General features: G+C 34.7%; 2 protein-coding genes across 4 annotated transcripts; one reads left to right on the forward strand and one right to left on the reverse strand.

Annotated features, from left to right (window-relative positions):
- The first annotated feature begins 1421 nt into the window (after positions 1-1421).
- LOC135142249 (uncharacterized) lies at positions 1422-7867 on the forward strand. 3 transcript variants are annotated; one of them, XM_064073931.1, is made up of 5 exons: positions 1422-1612; positions 1668-1834; positions 1886-2106; positions 3219-4191; positions 5317-5337. In XM_064073931.1, exons 1-4 carry the CDS (start codon positions 1486-1488, stop codon positions 3460-3462), a joined length of 759 nt encoding a protein of 252 aa, XP_063930001.1. In that variant the 5' UTR covers positions 1422-1485; the 3' UTR covers positions 3463-4191; positions 5317-5337. The 3 variants fall into 3 exon arrangements, 2 of the variants coding, with proteins under 2 accessions (XP_063930001.1, XP_063930000.1); XM_064073930.1 differs by lacking the exon at positions 5317-5337 and adding an exon at positions 4245-4576; XR_010282480.1 differs by lacking the exons at positions 1422-1612; positions 1668-1834; positions 1886-2106; positions 3219-4191 and adding exons at positions 4651-5264; positions 7796-7867 and having other exon boundaries at positions 5317-5439.
- A 4379-nt stretch (positions 7868-12246) lies between these two features.
- LOC135142066 (farnesol dehydrogenase-like) lies at positions 12247-13410 on the reverse strand. Its single transcript, XM_064073723.1, has 4 exons — positions 13106-13410; positions 12599-13054; positions 12395-12550; positions 12247-12339 (listed from the first exon to the last, which is right to left on the reverse strand). The coding sequence occupies exons 1-4, from the start codon at positions 13211-13213 to the stop codon at positions 12310-12312; spliced, it is 750 nt and encodes a 249-aa protein (XP_063929793.1). The 5' UTR covers positions 13214-13410; the 3' UTR covers positions 12247-12309.
- Positions 13411-16432: the final 3022 nt, after the last annotated feature.

The raw sequence follows: 16432 nt of genomic DNA on the forward strand, positions 1-16432 counted from the left end.
GTCGAGCGGATTCGACTTTTAGTACGTTCAGACTACAAGCATCAATGTTTAAAAGAAAATGAAATTTGGTTGAAGTTGTTTCCTCAACGTATAGGAAACTACATAAAACAATCTTAAAGTATTTTTATGATTTCACAATATTCGGTTTTTGCAATTTCAAAGTTAAAATAAAAAATATTCTTATACATTGTTGATTTCTTTTCCAAAAATATGGCTGCTAAGGGTAAATGCATGACTATGTATGTTATTTTATAAAATTTAAAGAACATTTGTTCGATAGAATTCTAAAATAATTTTTTGGGAAGGCTTTAATCGAACAAATTTTGATTACCGATTTATTTTCAATACATTCGCTTTTGCCATTTTAAAGTCAAGTTGTAAAATACAATTTGAATTTTTTATTAACGATTTACAATGCTTACAATAATAAAAAAATATATAAATAAAGCTATCGGTTTTGCAATTTCAAAGTTAATTTGTAAAATCTTGTTATACAATTTTGATTTTTCTCTCAAAAAGTGCTTCTTCAACACCTAATATTTTAAGGGTGGCGTCTGGTTCGGTTTCGCCCAATACTAAATACATTGAAAACATCGTCGTAGTTTCCGGAATTGCATTTTTAAAATACTGAAATCTCCAACCAAGTCAGAATCTAAGTAAACCTGCATTCTGCTACCGCATCACAGCTCGTTTAATGCCGATTTCTCGTTTCAATAGATTTTGACTTTTCGCGAGTTATTTACCTCAGTCGTGGATTTTTTAATATTATAAATGGTATCAAAAGAAAGCTGACACTTTTCCCCAGGGGACCTCCTATCTCAGAATGCAAAAAACTTCAGCACTTCGTCAAAAAATGCATCAATGTGCCGGTTAAAATGTGATGTAAAAGTTGTTCAACTTTATAATTTTTTTTGTAAAAACTGCATACTAGATATGAATATAAATATGGAGGTCCCCTGGACTGAAGTTTGTTAATTCGAAATATAATTTTTTTAAAGCGATATATCTCATATTTTTAAAATGCAACTCCGGAAACAGCGACGATGTTTTCAATGTATTTAGTATAGGGCTAAACCGAACCAGACGCCAGCCTTAAACGTAAAGTTTGCCAAACAGCGAGCATTGACTTCCTATTCCCAAAAGTACCTGCTTTTGGGTTGCTTGTCTGAAACTCTAAAAGGTATTCATGCACGGCTCATTCAAAGGACCATTGTTGTTTTCTGGCAAGCAGGAATTTAGGGCTGTGTCGTAATCCTGAAGAGATTATTGCTGGCTTCCAATATAGTTAGACCGCCCCATTATCCTCCCGTATTTTAACTTTCTACCTGCTGAAGTTGAAGATGAAGTTTGCATTATAACGGCCCTGTGGGAGCACGAGGGGAAGGGAGAACGGGTACATACAAATAATACACAGCTAGTAGTCGCTAACTCGCATTTGACTTGTGAACACCTACCTTAGATAGCTTGAATTCAAAAATTGTAAAAATGTCCCGCCGCATTGCTACGCTTAATGTTTCTCCGCCAGAAATAGTTGTTATTTTGGAAGACGATAACACGTATAACCAAAAAATAACACTATTCAATCCATACCCTGTTGCCCTGAAATATGACGGTAAATATGCTTTTAGAAGATTTGTTCAACGCCAACTGATATTTTTGCTTTACAGTGTATACAAATATCGAGTCAAAATTTAAAATAGAAAAGAAGGGCTTGCCGGTAATCAAGGCGCGCTCGAGCACTCAAGTGTACATCAGATGTGTGAATCCGGTTGCCGAAGACTGCAACGTAGAAAATAGTTTTTTTATCACTTTAACAGACATCAGTACAGAAGAGGTAATTTTTTTCTTGTTTCGGTATCGTGTTTTAATAAAGTATATTTTTTAGATTGTTCTTCAAACATGTATCCGTGGAGTAGTGCGGTCCTGTGGTGAAAAACAAGTCACAAAAAATCGAAAACAAACATGTGACAAAACTGAAAAAACACAGAACGCTACAAAAAGAGACCTTGAGGTTTTTGCTTGCGAAATCGGCCATCAGGAAAGAGACGAGTCGCCGTCAAAACCAGTGGAAGAAGTTGATAATCAAGCACAGGAAAACACCTGCAGGTATGCATTTTTTATTTTATATATTCAGAGTAGGCAGTAAAAATTCAATTCTCAATTTTTTACTGTTTCTTTGCAGTGTGAAAAGAGTCACGTTAAAAATTGACGATTTTTGGAAATTAACATTTAACAACAAAATAATATTAAGTTAGAAAACGTTGTCTTAATGCAGTGAAAATTGGTTTAACGCAGATTATTGAAATAAAATTACTAGAAAGAACACCATCTTGGAACCTTTGAAAAATTTTCTTTAGCTAGAACTGCTTTAAAATTCATTTATTTTTAAAAGTTAAGTGACGGTGACAAGTTTTGAAATTAAGCAGTAAATGGAAGTAATCAAAATCATAATGGTTATAGAAGGATACCTTCATAATAACAGTTCCCCCAGGCAATTTTTTGTTTCTTCAGAAAGTAAAAGGGAGCATAAGAATACATCACTTCATTAGAATTTTCTGTAACAGCAATACGAAAATATTCTGCATAAGTCAGTCGAATATTCTGTTTCCAGTTATTATTAAACAATTTTAACATTAAATTACAACAAAATCCTGGAAGTGGGGTAGTGGGAACCCCCTTCTTGTAAACACAACCTAGTCCTTCACTTTACTGCATTGGACACATTTTCCAAAACACTTGCATTGTCATTATTGTCAGTAGTTTTATGTGTGTTATTCGATTCCACAAATCTTCCAAGACATTTACGGGTGTTGCATGGATCCAATTTTTTTATACATGGCTACAAGAAGTCGCAATCTAGACGGCGAGTTGCTTGGTGTATTGCGACTAATAATCCTATTGTCATAAATTTCAGCCCAAAAATCTCTTATAGCTCCTGTTGTATGCGCAGTAGCACCATTCTGCTGCCATAAGCAGCAAAACGCACGTAAATATCCATTATCTGTTAACTCGCCTGCATGTAAGGTAATAATAATACTAATAATAATACTTTAGCCTCCGAAAATAATTACCCTCTTATAAATATACGACAAATCATATTTTTTATTGTACACCTTTGTTTGTTGTGCAATCATTTTTATGTAGTAATTTTAACTCGATTAACGCCTCGTCGCTACACTATTGACTTTTTCACTGATATTTATTTCATTTGTTTCCAGGCCTGCATCGTGCAAATTATACTTATTGCTCTGTGCAATTGTGCTGTTTCTCCTAGCGATAAATTGTTTACCGAAAAGTCGACCGTCACAAGAAATATCCGTACGAGAACGCTGGTTCTTTTATGTTACGTGGCAAGTACAAGTAACATGCTTGGTGGGATTTATTTCGGCCTTTTACTTTAAGCACGAAATATTAATGATTAAAACGAGTTTAACTAATTTATTTAGTGAACCAGAAACATAGTTAAAAATAATTTGTAAAAAAATTAGAAAATCAAGGCATAGCCAAAATTCAAATGCTGTCATAAGAATCTTCAAAATTTTTGTACGTATATATAAATCTACATATCGCAGTGCTACTTTTTGTTTCGGAGATACTTACGACAAAAGAACAGAAAACAGAAGACATGAGGGATAATTTAAAACTCCGTGTATTTGGTTTGGAAAAATTAGTCATAAAACCACGGTTATCGTGCGCGATCTACGCTGTCCACGTTGCACTTGCTTCGTACACATTAGCGCACGATGTTTTACAACTTCAAAAACCACAAAATGTAACACTACAGAAATACACCAACCACCGTTTTCCGCGTTGCTCCGCTGGAAATAAATTTACATTTAGGAAACGAAAGCTGACAATACATACATACTTTCGGTATGGTCAAGGTGGAACGAACACGGACACAGTCAGTGACACGAAACCCTCGAGTTCAGTAGAAACCATTGCATAGCCAAATTCAACTATATTAAGGATATATTAAGGATGTGCATGGCGGACCTGAAAACGGACAAGACTCAAACAGTAGGTCCGAAAACGAACCCTGACTTTCAAGGCTGGTACTAATTTAGGGCCCGATTAGACGATTGTAAAGTTAACCTTATGTATACCTAAACTTTTAAAGCGAATGATTTATTAGAGGAAGAAACACACTTTAAAAAATTACAATATTTTGAGATCATCCGAAATGTAACGGTAAGTGAAAATTAATAATTTTTAAACCGATTTGTTAGTTTTTTTTTCTACAGTTTTTACAAGACCATCTTTAGAGAGATTGGGGACTGTTATTAATGGTGCAGCTCAGAATCAATTTTTGATTTATTCTAGAGAAACCAGACTTTGACCCCGCGTACGATTCCTTGGATAACGAAATGACATACGCCATAAGTCCGGTTGGTCCGGCAGACAGCCCCTATTTTCCCTTTGGGGCGAGACCAGGGAACTAGTTATCGCCCGCGAAGCCCAAGGCCGGGTTCAGGCCGACGAAGGAAGAACGGCCGCAGACGGGAAACTCTATAGAGAACAACCAGTGGTATGGTTCGCACGAATTCAATAAGTATCCCAGCTGCACCTCGCCCAATCTTTACCACAGGCTACTACTGGTACCCAACGTATGGCACCTCGACGACGTACCAGGTCTACGATGTGTACGGTATTATACGGTCAAAGCTTGCCACCCATGTCCTCCCTAAAGCCAAACGATACTGCCGTCGCCGCCATCTCGAGAACGAACAATTCGGCGTTCAGACCCATAAATCATACAGACAGCATTAATAATAAGGTATCAGGGACTATTTATCCAATCGCAGAACAAGCTAGTACCAGTACAATTTATTATGGGTATACGACGACGTGTTTTCCGGACACGGTCAAGGTGGAGCGGGCAATATATAACACGAAAAAACGCGAAGAGCCTCCAGACAGTGGCACGATACCCTCGAGTTCAGTAAAGACAATTGTACAGCCAAATTCAATTAGCGGACTTCCACCGATGACGATAAGAGGTCGAGAAGATATATTAAGGATGTGCAAGGCGCACCTAAAAACGGACAAGGTCCGAGAACGAAACCTGAATTCCAAGCCAGCTTGCCTGAAAGGACGGGAAGAGGAAAAGACAGAAGATGGCACTGATTTAGGACCCGATTTAATTGACTGGACGATTGTAAAGCTTACCTTGACATGTATCAACTTTTTAAGCGGATGATTTATTAGATGAAGAAACACACTCTCAAAAAATGACAATATTTTGGACCATCGGAGATGTAACGGTAAGTCATAATTAATAATTTTTAAACCAATTTGTTAGTTATTTTTCTACAGTTCATACAAGACCATCTTTAGAAGAGAGTTTGGAGAGTGTTATTAGTGGTGCAGCTCTGACGGGAGATTCTAGTTATGCTAAGCGATGATGGGCGAGAAAGAATTGTAGCTGAATATAACGCGGTGAGTAGTAGTCAAGTTATATCACTTCGATTTTTTATTAATGTTTTTAAAATATGAAGAGTTCGACTTTGTTTAAAATATGATATTTTGAACAATTTTTGTAAATTTAAATAAAGTTTAAAACAAACATTCTACCAAAGTTAAACTTTATTTTCAATTTATTTTTAAGCAACCAGTAATACTTAGCAGCAAAATAAGAAATATATTCAAAATAATAAGTCGTTTACTTCAGAACTCTGATTAAAATTCATCTGAATCACCCGGTATATTAATTTTAACGTGTATAGTGTCACTCTCGAAGTACTAGAGCCACTACTAAAAATTCGTACTATGACAATTAAATATTTACATGAAATAGTTACTATTTTCGACAGCTGTACAAAGTACAATGTTACATACTATTAGATCATTATACTCACTGATTATACATTAACTAATTGACCCCGTGAACTTCGTTTCACCTACAATTTAATTTTGAATCTGCAAAACTGAATGCTTGGAAATCTTGCAGATGTTTTAAACATATGATAAGCATAATAAATTTTTATTCAAAATATATTTACTTATCCCCTCCAAAGAATTGATGACGTCAGCCCAAAATTTTGCCAAATGAAGCCTATCTAAAATGTTCAAAATAGGATGAGACTATACTCGTGATTTATCATTCCATTAATATTTTTTAGTTTTGCTTATAGGGGGTGCCTCAAAAAAATTAATCACTGAGTCAATTTATTTTATTGATTGAATCAAGAATTGCAAAACTGAATTTCGAAATATTGCAGACGCTTTGAAGTTACTGTATGGCATGGTAACTTTTTAATCAAAATATATCTGTTTATCAAGCCCAAAAACTTCGTCAGTATATATTCGTAATTTATCATTGCATTCATATTTTTTAGATTTGCTTTTCCAGTGACACAAAAAAATGTATGGATCAGTCAATTTATTTTACTGAATAACTCAAGAGTTGCAAAAATGAATACTTTGAGATTTTGCAGACATTTTTAAGTTATTGTAAACAATGGAAAATTGTTACGAATATTTATTTATTCCCCCCAAAAAATTGATGGAACGGCTCACTCGATTTTCGCAGATAATTTTGGGAATACAATACAGTCTGTTATTTTTAGTATTACACTGCACCAATCCAAGGTGGTATACGTGTTGATCGTAAATGTTGATTAGGTCATCACAAAATTGTGTGAAGAAAAGACTCAACTCGAAAATGCTGAATATGTTTCATTATACTTTTGGTGCGAAGCAAAGAACGATTTGAAATGCAATATACTTTTCACAATCGCACGGAAGAAATAGTTTTGTATGACACCTGAGTCAAACGACAGGTCCGTCAGGAACGCCGACCATTGAAATTAATTCGAAGTGGCCATTCCCATAAAAAATTTTTAGAATTGTTTGATTTTTTTAGCTGCTCTTTTAAGTTTTCCCTATTTTTTTTTTTATTTATAAACAATCCCCGTAACATAAAAAATTCTTCAAATCGGTCAAGCCGTTTTTGAGTTTTGGCGAGACTAACAGGAACAGCAATTGATTTTTATTATATAGAAGATTAAAACATGGGGGTTGGTGGTAGAAAGGTGAGAATTTAGGGTTATATGTATTTTTTGATGCCAAATCTTAAAAAAATAAACAAAGATTTTTTAGGATGGGCGACCCTTATCACTTAGGGGTATAAAAAATAGTCTACAACCTATTCTCAGACCTACCGAATATACATAAAAAATTTCATACAAATCGGTCAACTCATTTCGGAGGAGTTCGGTTACAAACACTGTGACGTGAGAATTTTATACGTAATGCATTATTATTTTAGAACAAATTTCATTACCATAAAAAAGGCTATACTGAGTCGACCTTAAAAGATAGACATACGCTGTCGCGGACTTTTCTTTAGAACTTTTAGAGGGGAACAATTTCGTCATGCATGATTTTTACGTAACTTTAACTGTTTAAGCAGTGTAAGCAACGGAAGCTGTCAAAGGAGTAATAATTTTCCTGTTTTTCTGAATTTTGCATTGCTACTTCGCTCCTATTGATCGTAGCGTGATGTTATATAACCTATATGTAAACACGACTATCCAACACAAAAAGATTTTTTGAATTCGAACCAGTAGTTTCTGAGATTAGCGCGTTCAACCAAACAAACTTTTTAGCTTCATTATATAAGTATAGATTATTAACTAACTAAATGGTTAAAAAAAATCATCAAAACTTTCCAAAAAAGTCTGGCATAACAAAAAACACAGCTTAGGGCTTACTACATGATTCGGTCAAATTTCTGAATTAAATGTATATAATCTGTAACTGTCCATAACAGGCGATTTTTTATTTATTCTAGAGAAACCAGGCCTTCATCCCGCGTACGGTTCCTTGGATAACGGAATGGCATACGCCGTAAGTCCGGTGTTAGGGACAATGTATGCAATCCCAGAGCAAGCTCGTGAGAGAAGTTATAGTTCGACCTCATCGTTGGCAAATCACGTGACTCCACAGCCGGTCGGTGTGAATAACAGTTCTGTACCTCAACTACTGGACTAGATCCAGATATTAAAGCACAACCAAAGAGAGAGAGGGGGCAAACGAATAACGCGACAAAGAGGATACGAATTCGTATTATTTATTAATAAAGTTTTAAAAGAGCTGGTAAATAAGGATGTACATGGCATACCTAAAAACGGACAACCCCAAACGAAGCTCGGTATTTTGAAAATCGCCGTAGAGGTCACCATGATACTGGAGGGGCAGTCCGAGAACGAAATTTGAAGCCCAAAGCTTCTTGCCTGAATCGGCGGTAGGAGTAAAAAGCAGAAGACGGCCCTAAATTAGGGCCCGGACCTCACCACATGCTGACGCAGCTTTATCCTACGTTACCGGGTGCTTCTGCCAATTTCCCTCACAATCCAGGACAGATGCAATGGCACTGCTAACGCGGCAGGTCTGCCACCTACACATAATTTTTCCTACAAATGGCTCTCGTTTGTTCATCAAGCATACAAGTTATATTATATTTTTTTATGAATGTTCTGTACTGATACCTCTGATTTTCATCAACAAAGTTGTAAAGTAACTATTGAAACTCCGCCGCTCACTCATTCCATCTTTTAAGTATTGTTTAAACTGTGACAGCAAATTTGCAGAGCTGGTTGAGATTAATGAAATATTTAATATTGGAAGAATAGGATTAGTTTGTAGGTAAAATGAATGTATGTGATATTATTAAATATTGATACACCTGTCAAAATTTTGTAATCATGTATACTTAATCCTAGAAAGGACAAACTTGCTTCTTGGTTCTGCAATAAACGTCTAAATATATGTTTAATTAAGTTGCAATACCTGAATTTTAAATGCCCACTCATATCTTCGAAGTTGCTTGTAATAATTTACTTAATAATTACTTTAACAACGATTTAACAATCATTTTCGAATTAAGGAAGAACTTAAAGTAAAATTTTCCCTGAAGCAATAAAACCTACGGAAAAAGCACCATTGTAAACCCTCCCGGTAATGATCCGACGAGCAACAGTAGACTACAAAAATTGGAAAATAACATTTTATTTGAGAGGATCTAATTGATTTAGGAAGTTCATCACCTATACCGCGCCAAACAAAATACAGCTATTGCTACTGTAATTTCCAGAAAGGATTTTTTGACATCTAAAGCAAAGTATCAAACCCATATATACTTATTTGGTGGAGTTAATTAGTAGAATTAGTAGAAATTGGAACTTTTTGAATTTTCAGATGGTTAATAAAATTAGATTTAAATGATCGCTTTATGTACGTGACATTAAACGGTTTCAAACCCAAACCATGTCCACCAGACGCTGGAGTAGCCCAAGAGTAAATATTGAGTCCCTTGCTGCTTATAGTTATTTATGTAACGAGTAAAATATATATTAAGGTTGGAGTAAAAATGTAAGGTTACTCTAGAGTTGCATACAATTTGTTTTCACGTTCGTACTCTTAGATGGAACTAATAAACTCATACGCACCCTTGTGATGTGCTCTCATAGTGCTGCCCCATAGAGCTTCCCTGCAGCTATCATTAATAATGGATGACCTAGTGAAACTTTCAAGTCCGGGTTCTGTGGAAATAAAGGAAGAAACATAAAAATCCTCAAAGAATGTTGTCAAATCAACATTATTTCCAACTTAAAAGTGTCCATTACTACCATTGAATCGATCGACAAATAGGCTTTATGAATGGGAAATCTATTTTACACAAATTTCGCACTCCCCGATAAATTAAGCTACTGCCAACATTCGTTATAAAATGTATAGTTTTGGAAATTTCGTCCTACCCTATAAAATTTTATTGGCAATAACGAGACGGACAGTAGTGCAATAGCAAAAGATATTTACAACTTAAGTTGGCGCGTGCCAGTAATCCCCAGATGTTAGAAAGCAGAATAATCCAGGTTCGGACCTTAGATCATATAATAAATAGATATCACCATGCCGTGTTCTTTCGCTAGGACAGCCTGTGACGACATCCTCCTGTCACACATCTCTCTCGTGCATGGAGGGATTACAATGAAGCTATCCTTGCCTGATCACTATTTGAATTTTGCGCGCCTAAATTTTAGGAAGTATGTCTGAACTAACTCCGGAAGAAAGATGTTGACAGCTTGATTTTATAAATAATTCACAGTAGATAACGAAAGGAATAGTAAATTATTGGGCAGCGATTGTTATCCGTTATGATTACATCACTTAAAATAGGATCTTTGTTTTAAATTCTAAAATTGTTTTTCTTGCAAGAACTCGAAAGAGAGGTTAGAAGAAACATCTGTCAAAAGCGATTTGTTGCGCTGGTGCGGTACAAGGATGGAAGTGAAATAGACATATACAGATGAAATGCATATAACAAAGATGAAGATGTGGTGATCACACAAGGATAGCATTATACTACTCCCCTTTACGTAGAAAACGACAACAGATAGCTTCATGTCTAGTCACAGCTTTCAGTTTGAGTATTGGTATCTATTTATTATATGATCTAAGGTTCGGACAGGGACCATCGTTACTCATGAACGAAAGTGACCATTATTTTATGAGTACAACTACCTGCTAAATGTTCTCAGACAAATTCGAGTGAACTAGTGTGAGCCATAAATATTTCTTACCATTGTACTACTGTCCGTCTCGTTATCGTCAATAAAATTTTATAGGGTACAATGAAATTTCCAACACTATACTAGGTATATTTTTTCATCTGTTAAGATGCTTCTAGAATGCCAAAATATTATTACACTATATTATAATATATTATTTATTCTATTGTACGGAAGAAATGATAAAAATTGAACCATTTGTGAAGACACTTTTACGTGTTTTTGTGTCCCGAATGTAAACTAATTTTAATACATTCTACATACATATCTGTAAAAATAATTTTCTTAAGAAATGTAAACTGTCACGAATTGGCTTTTATTCAACATATTTTGTAGTTCCTTTAGGATTTAATTATAATTTTGTTAGCTTATAAAAAGTGTTTGGGGATTTTTGTGGGAAAAGGTTGTCAGGGGTGGGGAGAGGGGAAAGGAGAGGGAGAGAGAGCGGGAGCGCTGGGAGGTGAGCGTGGGTTTCGGGGGAATAAAGTTTGTTTTTTTGTGTTTTGCTGCGGTGTTTTTTTTTTAAATTACCAGAGAGAGTGTGTGTTAACAATTTACTAACTGACTAGTTGATTTTGTTTCATTTTTACATATCTCACGTTTTCGTATTCCTAGTATTTATGATCACTAACTTAACTTACAACAGATTTAAAATGGCTTTTACAACTCAAAAAGTGTATAAGTTAAAAACAAGAAATTTTAAAAAATTCACAATAATAATATCGAAGAAATATAATTCCATTCGAAACTAAAAATTGCCTTCAATATCAGTAACGCCTAAATAGATTTTATCTTGATGTCATATATTCCCTGTACAGATAACAGTTTTGACGTAATTTTAACCAGTCATTTACGATACAACCTTTTGTGTAAAAACATTAGTGTTCCTCAGATGATAAACTATCTGTAAATAGATGTATACATTTTGTTTAATTGACAGTTGTTATTGTCAGCTCTATCTAACAAAAGGATCTCAGAATAACTACAAATTTATCGATCTGGCACATCTACATCACTAAAATTTGTGGAGACCATTTTAAACACAGAAATTTTACACATTCAAAAGGAGTAAAAGGCACGACAGCCCTTGAAGATTAAACACATTATACACTGTGATTGCAGTTGTGCAATCCAAGATACGTATAATTAATTATTAAAAATTTCTCTGCCTTTCTAGGATTTCGCGTGCACAAGTGATTCTTAAAAGACATGTCTTAATTACCCTTTGAAAGTTTTCGTAGTTTATACAACATGGTATAAGTTCCACTTTTACATTTTACACACCATTTTTACAACAATTTTTCGAAAAACACTTCACAACCACATTAAACTGTTACCGTCCCGCGAACTGTCAAACTTATCACAGTCATACCAGGTGTATCAAACAGTGGGCTCTTCACGATCATTAGTCATTACTCAATCAAATTAAAACAGAAACAGTATCAATCCAATATGAATCTTTAAAATACCTACTCACCTTCTGAAATGATAATTATTAGTCCTATTTTGTTGTTGTTTCGATTTCATTGTGCTTGTTAAATTATTATTTATGTAGAAATAAAAACGTGTTAGCAAACTACTCAACCTATAAAAAATGTTGTATACTGCTGATGCAGTCACACTGGTCTAGAGGATCATTGTAACCTAAAGTATTAATAATCGCGATACAAAATTTTACAGTCTCAAAAACATTTATTGCTAATTACTAATAAGTCAGAATACTGTGAATTAGGTGCTACCAAGGACAGATTGTCAATTCATGGATCTGCAAAATTTAAAAATGCTTAAATTTGTATTAACAAAACTACTGATAATAATACCTGTACATGTTCAGGTGTCGAAAGAACATAAATCACCCCATTAGCTATATCTTGAGGTTGTAAAGCGTCCATTGTTTCATACATAGCTTTAGCTTCCGGTGGCAAATCCTTCTTCAAACTGGTCAATTCAGTAGCAACCAAACCTGGACTCAAACTCTACAAAAATGCATCAAAAGCTGGACCCACCAAACCAAAAACACTCACGGTAATCTTGATTTTCAAACCCAAACTATTCAGTTCTTGTCTCAACGTCTCCGTAAGAGCTGTTACAGCAAATTTAGACGCGGGATATATATTCAAAGCGTGAGTGAGAACTTGATGACCAAGATTACTATTAATGTGTATAATATGTCCGTTGATTTTATGGGTCTTCATCATCTTCACTGTTTCTCTTGTTATTATAGACAGTGCTAGAATATTCAAATCGAGGACTTTCTTCATATTTTCGGTCGAAGTGTCGAGAAGGCCACCCATTGAGGTGGTTCCAGCGTTGTTGATAAGAATGTGAAAAGGACCTACGTTATCTTCAATCCATTTCAGAGCATTTAAAATATCTTCTTCTTTACTTAAGTCTGCTTTAACAGCGTAGAGTTTTTGCTTCTTTGTTAAATTTTTGGCGCGTTCTTCGATTAGTTCGGTTCGGCGAGCAATTCCTACCACCTGAAGTGGAATTAGTTGTACGAACTAGTATTTGAAGTATTTTGTACTTACAATTACTCCTTTTTGAAGTAGTGCATCTACTATTGAAGCACCAATTCCAGCACTAGCACCTGTTACTACGGCTACTTTGTCTATCCATTTTGCCATTGAGTGAACCATTTTGCAAGGTTTTTCGTGAACAACTGACGCTTTTTAGTGTTTAACAATTTTATTTAATCTTGCTATTATGACACTGCAAATTTTTAGCAGTGATTAACACTAGAGGTGATTTTGTTTACATATTTTTTTTATCTTGTACAGTTATTATTGGGAAACAGATAAGATACATTTTATTGAAGGTGCAACAGTTTTGGATACTTGGATCGCTAATTTACAATTATGCTGTTAATTACATAGTTTATTTAAAATGCAACTAATCTACAAAATAATCGAAACTGGTTCCCTAATTTAAACTTGGTGGAATGTTTCGCATGAAAACTAGCGAAAATGATAATTAGACGGGAACCATAAACGATGCTGTAATAACTACGTCTAATTACTGAAAATATTTACACATCATTCTTGCATTACTGCTTTTTATTTTTTACAAATATTTTCTGCTCTATTTACAATCTTTGTTAGACGTAAATTATTCTTATCAGTTTTTTAGGTCCCTTTTTTTAGCATTTGTAACTTAATGTTAATCAATATGTCTCCAACCAGTTATAGTTTTAACTACAATTATTATTCTTCCTTTCGATTTATAAAAATCTCTGTTTTTGTTTATTAATTCGCGACTAACACGTTGAAACATTGTACGCATTGTTGTGAGTCAAGTTACTATTATCTTCGCTACATAGATTTTATGAGAAATATTTAAATTTATTATTAGCAGGGTGGATTAGCATTTCTCTCGACGGATCTCGAACGCCGCTTCTAGGTTTTTTCTAAATCCCGCAATCGAGACTTCCGGTAGCCGGCTCCAGACTTGTCTTTATGAGAACGCCGCGTTCGCATTCGATGAGTCATCACGATCAGAAAGCTCTCGACGGCCATAAGCGTCGTACCGGAGCGGCGTAAGGGTAAGCGTAAAGGTAAGTAACAATATCATCCTTTCTGTTAACTTTTAGGGCTTATCATTAAAAAAATAAAATAAAATTCATAAAGTCTAATTTCTACTGAAAGTAGGTATAGGGGTACTAGTAGTGCTCTAATTATTCGTCAAAAAAATATTTTTTTGCTTCAATTACCAAAATCTGGAGTTCCCAGCAGAAACTATTTGATTTCAAAAAGACGGTGCTCTACTCCATTTTGGACGTCAAGTGCTACACTACTTAAATGACAGACCGAAGGGGTACTAGTGAGTAGCAGTGGCGGCTGGTGGGTCAAAATTTCGGGTCGGCCAAATATTTTGAGTCTACACCTTGGTGTTATATATTTTTGTAATGTATGGCTACTACTCATTAACCACTGACATTTTACGTGCCAGGATGTACAAAACATCTCAAATGTTTCGACCTGTTAAAATAATTTTTTATAGGAAATTGACAATGTCAGTTTGATTCCAAATACTATTAATCCTTAATTCTACTTGTTCTGCTTTATCATTAATTGAGAACCACCGAAACATTATTTTTACTGAGTTCCCCGTCGACCGGCGGCTATACGGCTTGCCGACCCCGGACATCCACAATTAAATAATAATAATTAAATAATGACATGCAGTTAAAAAATATAAAAAAAGTAATAATAAAAGTACCAACTGTTAACTATCTTCATTTACATTTATTTTTTTTAATGTATATGACAAATTGTCAAATAAATTAATTGAATAATTGAAAAATTAAAATGATTTAAAACTTTAAATTCGTTTCTGAAATATCTGAAAACGCTTAGATGCTAAAAATACAGAAAAAGCGCATTTATGTTGTAGCTAAGTTATGTACGAAAAATAAAATTTTAGATAATTTAATGTAATTTTTTCTTTTATTATTCATACACAGAAAAATGTATTAAATCGACAATTATTATTAAAAAAAAATAGTATGCACTGAAGAACATCGAAGCCGTTATTGTTTTGTAATTTGGTTAGCTATCTTAAATATTAAGCGTTTTAAAAACTAAATTCGCGTTGCTGGGTACGGCGAAGGAGGATTTCGCCGGACCTGGCACAACATACGTTCCGCCAGGTCTTTGTCTACTACAGTGTACTAGACAAAGAGAACGACGAAACCGTAAGCTGCTAAGAAGTCGAAACATCGAGCATAATGCATTCCTGGGTACGGCTTGCCGAAATCTCGCCGGCAAAGCGTGTTTATCAGCATTTAAAATTAGCAACAAATGCTTTATTTTGTACCTACAATACAATAATAGTAGATTGTTTTATTAGGATTAAAAGTGCCATTTTTTGCGACGAGCAAATTTTGCATTTGCGAGGCGGAGCGAAGCGAAGCCGAGCGGATGCAAAATTGCGAGTCAAAAACTGACTTTTAATCCGAATGAAACATACTACTTTTTCGCCAGCCAAAAAGTAAATCTCAAAAATACAAAATATTGATAACAATAATATCGAGCAGAAATGAATCAATCTGCAAAGTAGTCTGCTATCCACGTCGTCAAGGCTTTTTTTGTTTGCTTACATACCATTGTTTTGTGAAAACTTTTGCAGTGTTAATAATGAATCCTGAAGAAGAGTTACCTCCCGATGTGCTAGAAGAAGCACAAAACGTGGTACTGAACTTGTTACCAACAAAATCGCGCGAAGTGTATGAGTGCGCGTATACCCGCTTCATCAAATGGTGCAAAGGGAAAAAGATTCAAACTTATTCTGAGAACGTCCTATTGGTATATTTTTCCGAATTGGCTACAAAAATGAAGTCATCCACACTGTGGTCGCACTATTCTATGGTGAAAGCAACTTTAAATATAAAAAATGGCATAGAAATCGGAAAGTATTCAAAATTAAAAGCGTTTATAAAGAAACAAGGAGAAGGATACGTTCCAAAGAAATCAAGGGTTTTAACTAATGAACAAATAGAAGTTTTCTTAGACACGGCTCCGGATTTCAAATTCCTGATGATGAAAGTATGTTTATAACCTAATGAAGAGCTTATATTTATTTTACGAATTTTTTTCAGATTGTTGTAATCTTTGGCGTTAGCGGAGCTTGTCGGTGTCACGAACTATTACAAATAAAAACTGAAGATATTGAAAATATTAAAGCAGGTTTATTGGTAAAAATTCCTGATACCAAAACGAAAAAACCCAGATCATTTACGGTTATGGGGGAAAAGTATTTGAAATTTTTTTCGTTTGGAAGAACCAGGTACAAGTAGTGAAACCACAAGTAAAATACATGAAGACGCAACGAATAGGAATGTGAGCGAAGTAAACCTAGAA

The sequence above is a fragment of the Zophobas morio genome, unplaced genomic scaffold (assembly GCF_036711695.1).
Source record: "Zophobas morio isolate AGI-343-1 ecotype UQ-CSIRO unplaced genomic scaffold, CSIRO_AGI_Zmor_V1 ptg000046l, whole genome shotgun sequence".
Taxonomy (NCBI): domain Eukaryota; kingdom Metazoa; phylum Arthropoda; class Insecta; order Coleoptera; family Tenebrionidae; genus Zophobas; species Zophobas morio.

Excerpts from the sequence above, each read along its gene's own strand:
- LOC135142249 (XM_064073931.1), top strand. The coding sequence starts at position 1,486 with ATGTCCCGCCGCATTGCTACGCTTAATGTTTCTCCGCCAGAAATAGTT. Across the intron at positions 1,613-1,667 it reads TGTTGCCCTGAAATATGACG|TGTATACAAATATCGAGTCA; the intron begins GTAAATATGCTT and ends TTTGCTTTACAG. Across the intron at positions 2,107-3,218 it reads GCACAGGAAAACACCTGCAG|GCCTGCATCGTGCAAATTAT; the intron begins GTATGCATTTTT and ends ATTTGTTTCCAG.
- LOC135142066 (XM_064073723.1), bottom strand. The coding sequence starts at position 13,213 with ATGGTTCACTCAATGGCAAAATGGATAGACAAAGTAGCCGTAGTAACA. Across the intron at positions 13,055-13,105 it reads TACTTCAAAAAGGAGTAATT|GTGGTAGGAATTGCTCGCCG; the intron begins GTAAGTACAAAA and ends ATTCCACTTCAG. Across the intron at positions 12,551-12,598 it reads GTTTGAAAATCAAGATTACC|AGTTTGAGTCCAGGTTTGGT; the intron begins GTGAGTGTTTTT and ends GCATTTTTGTAG.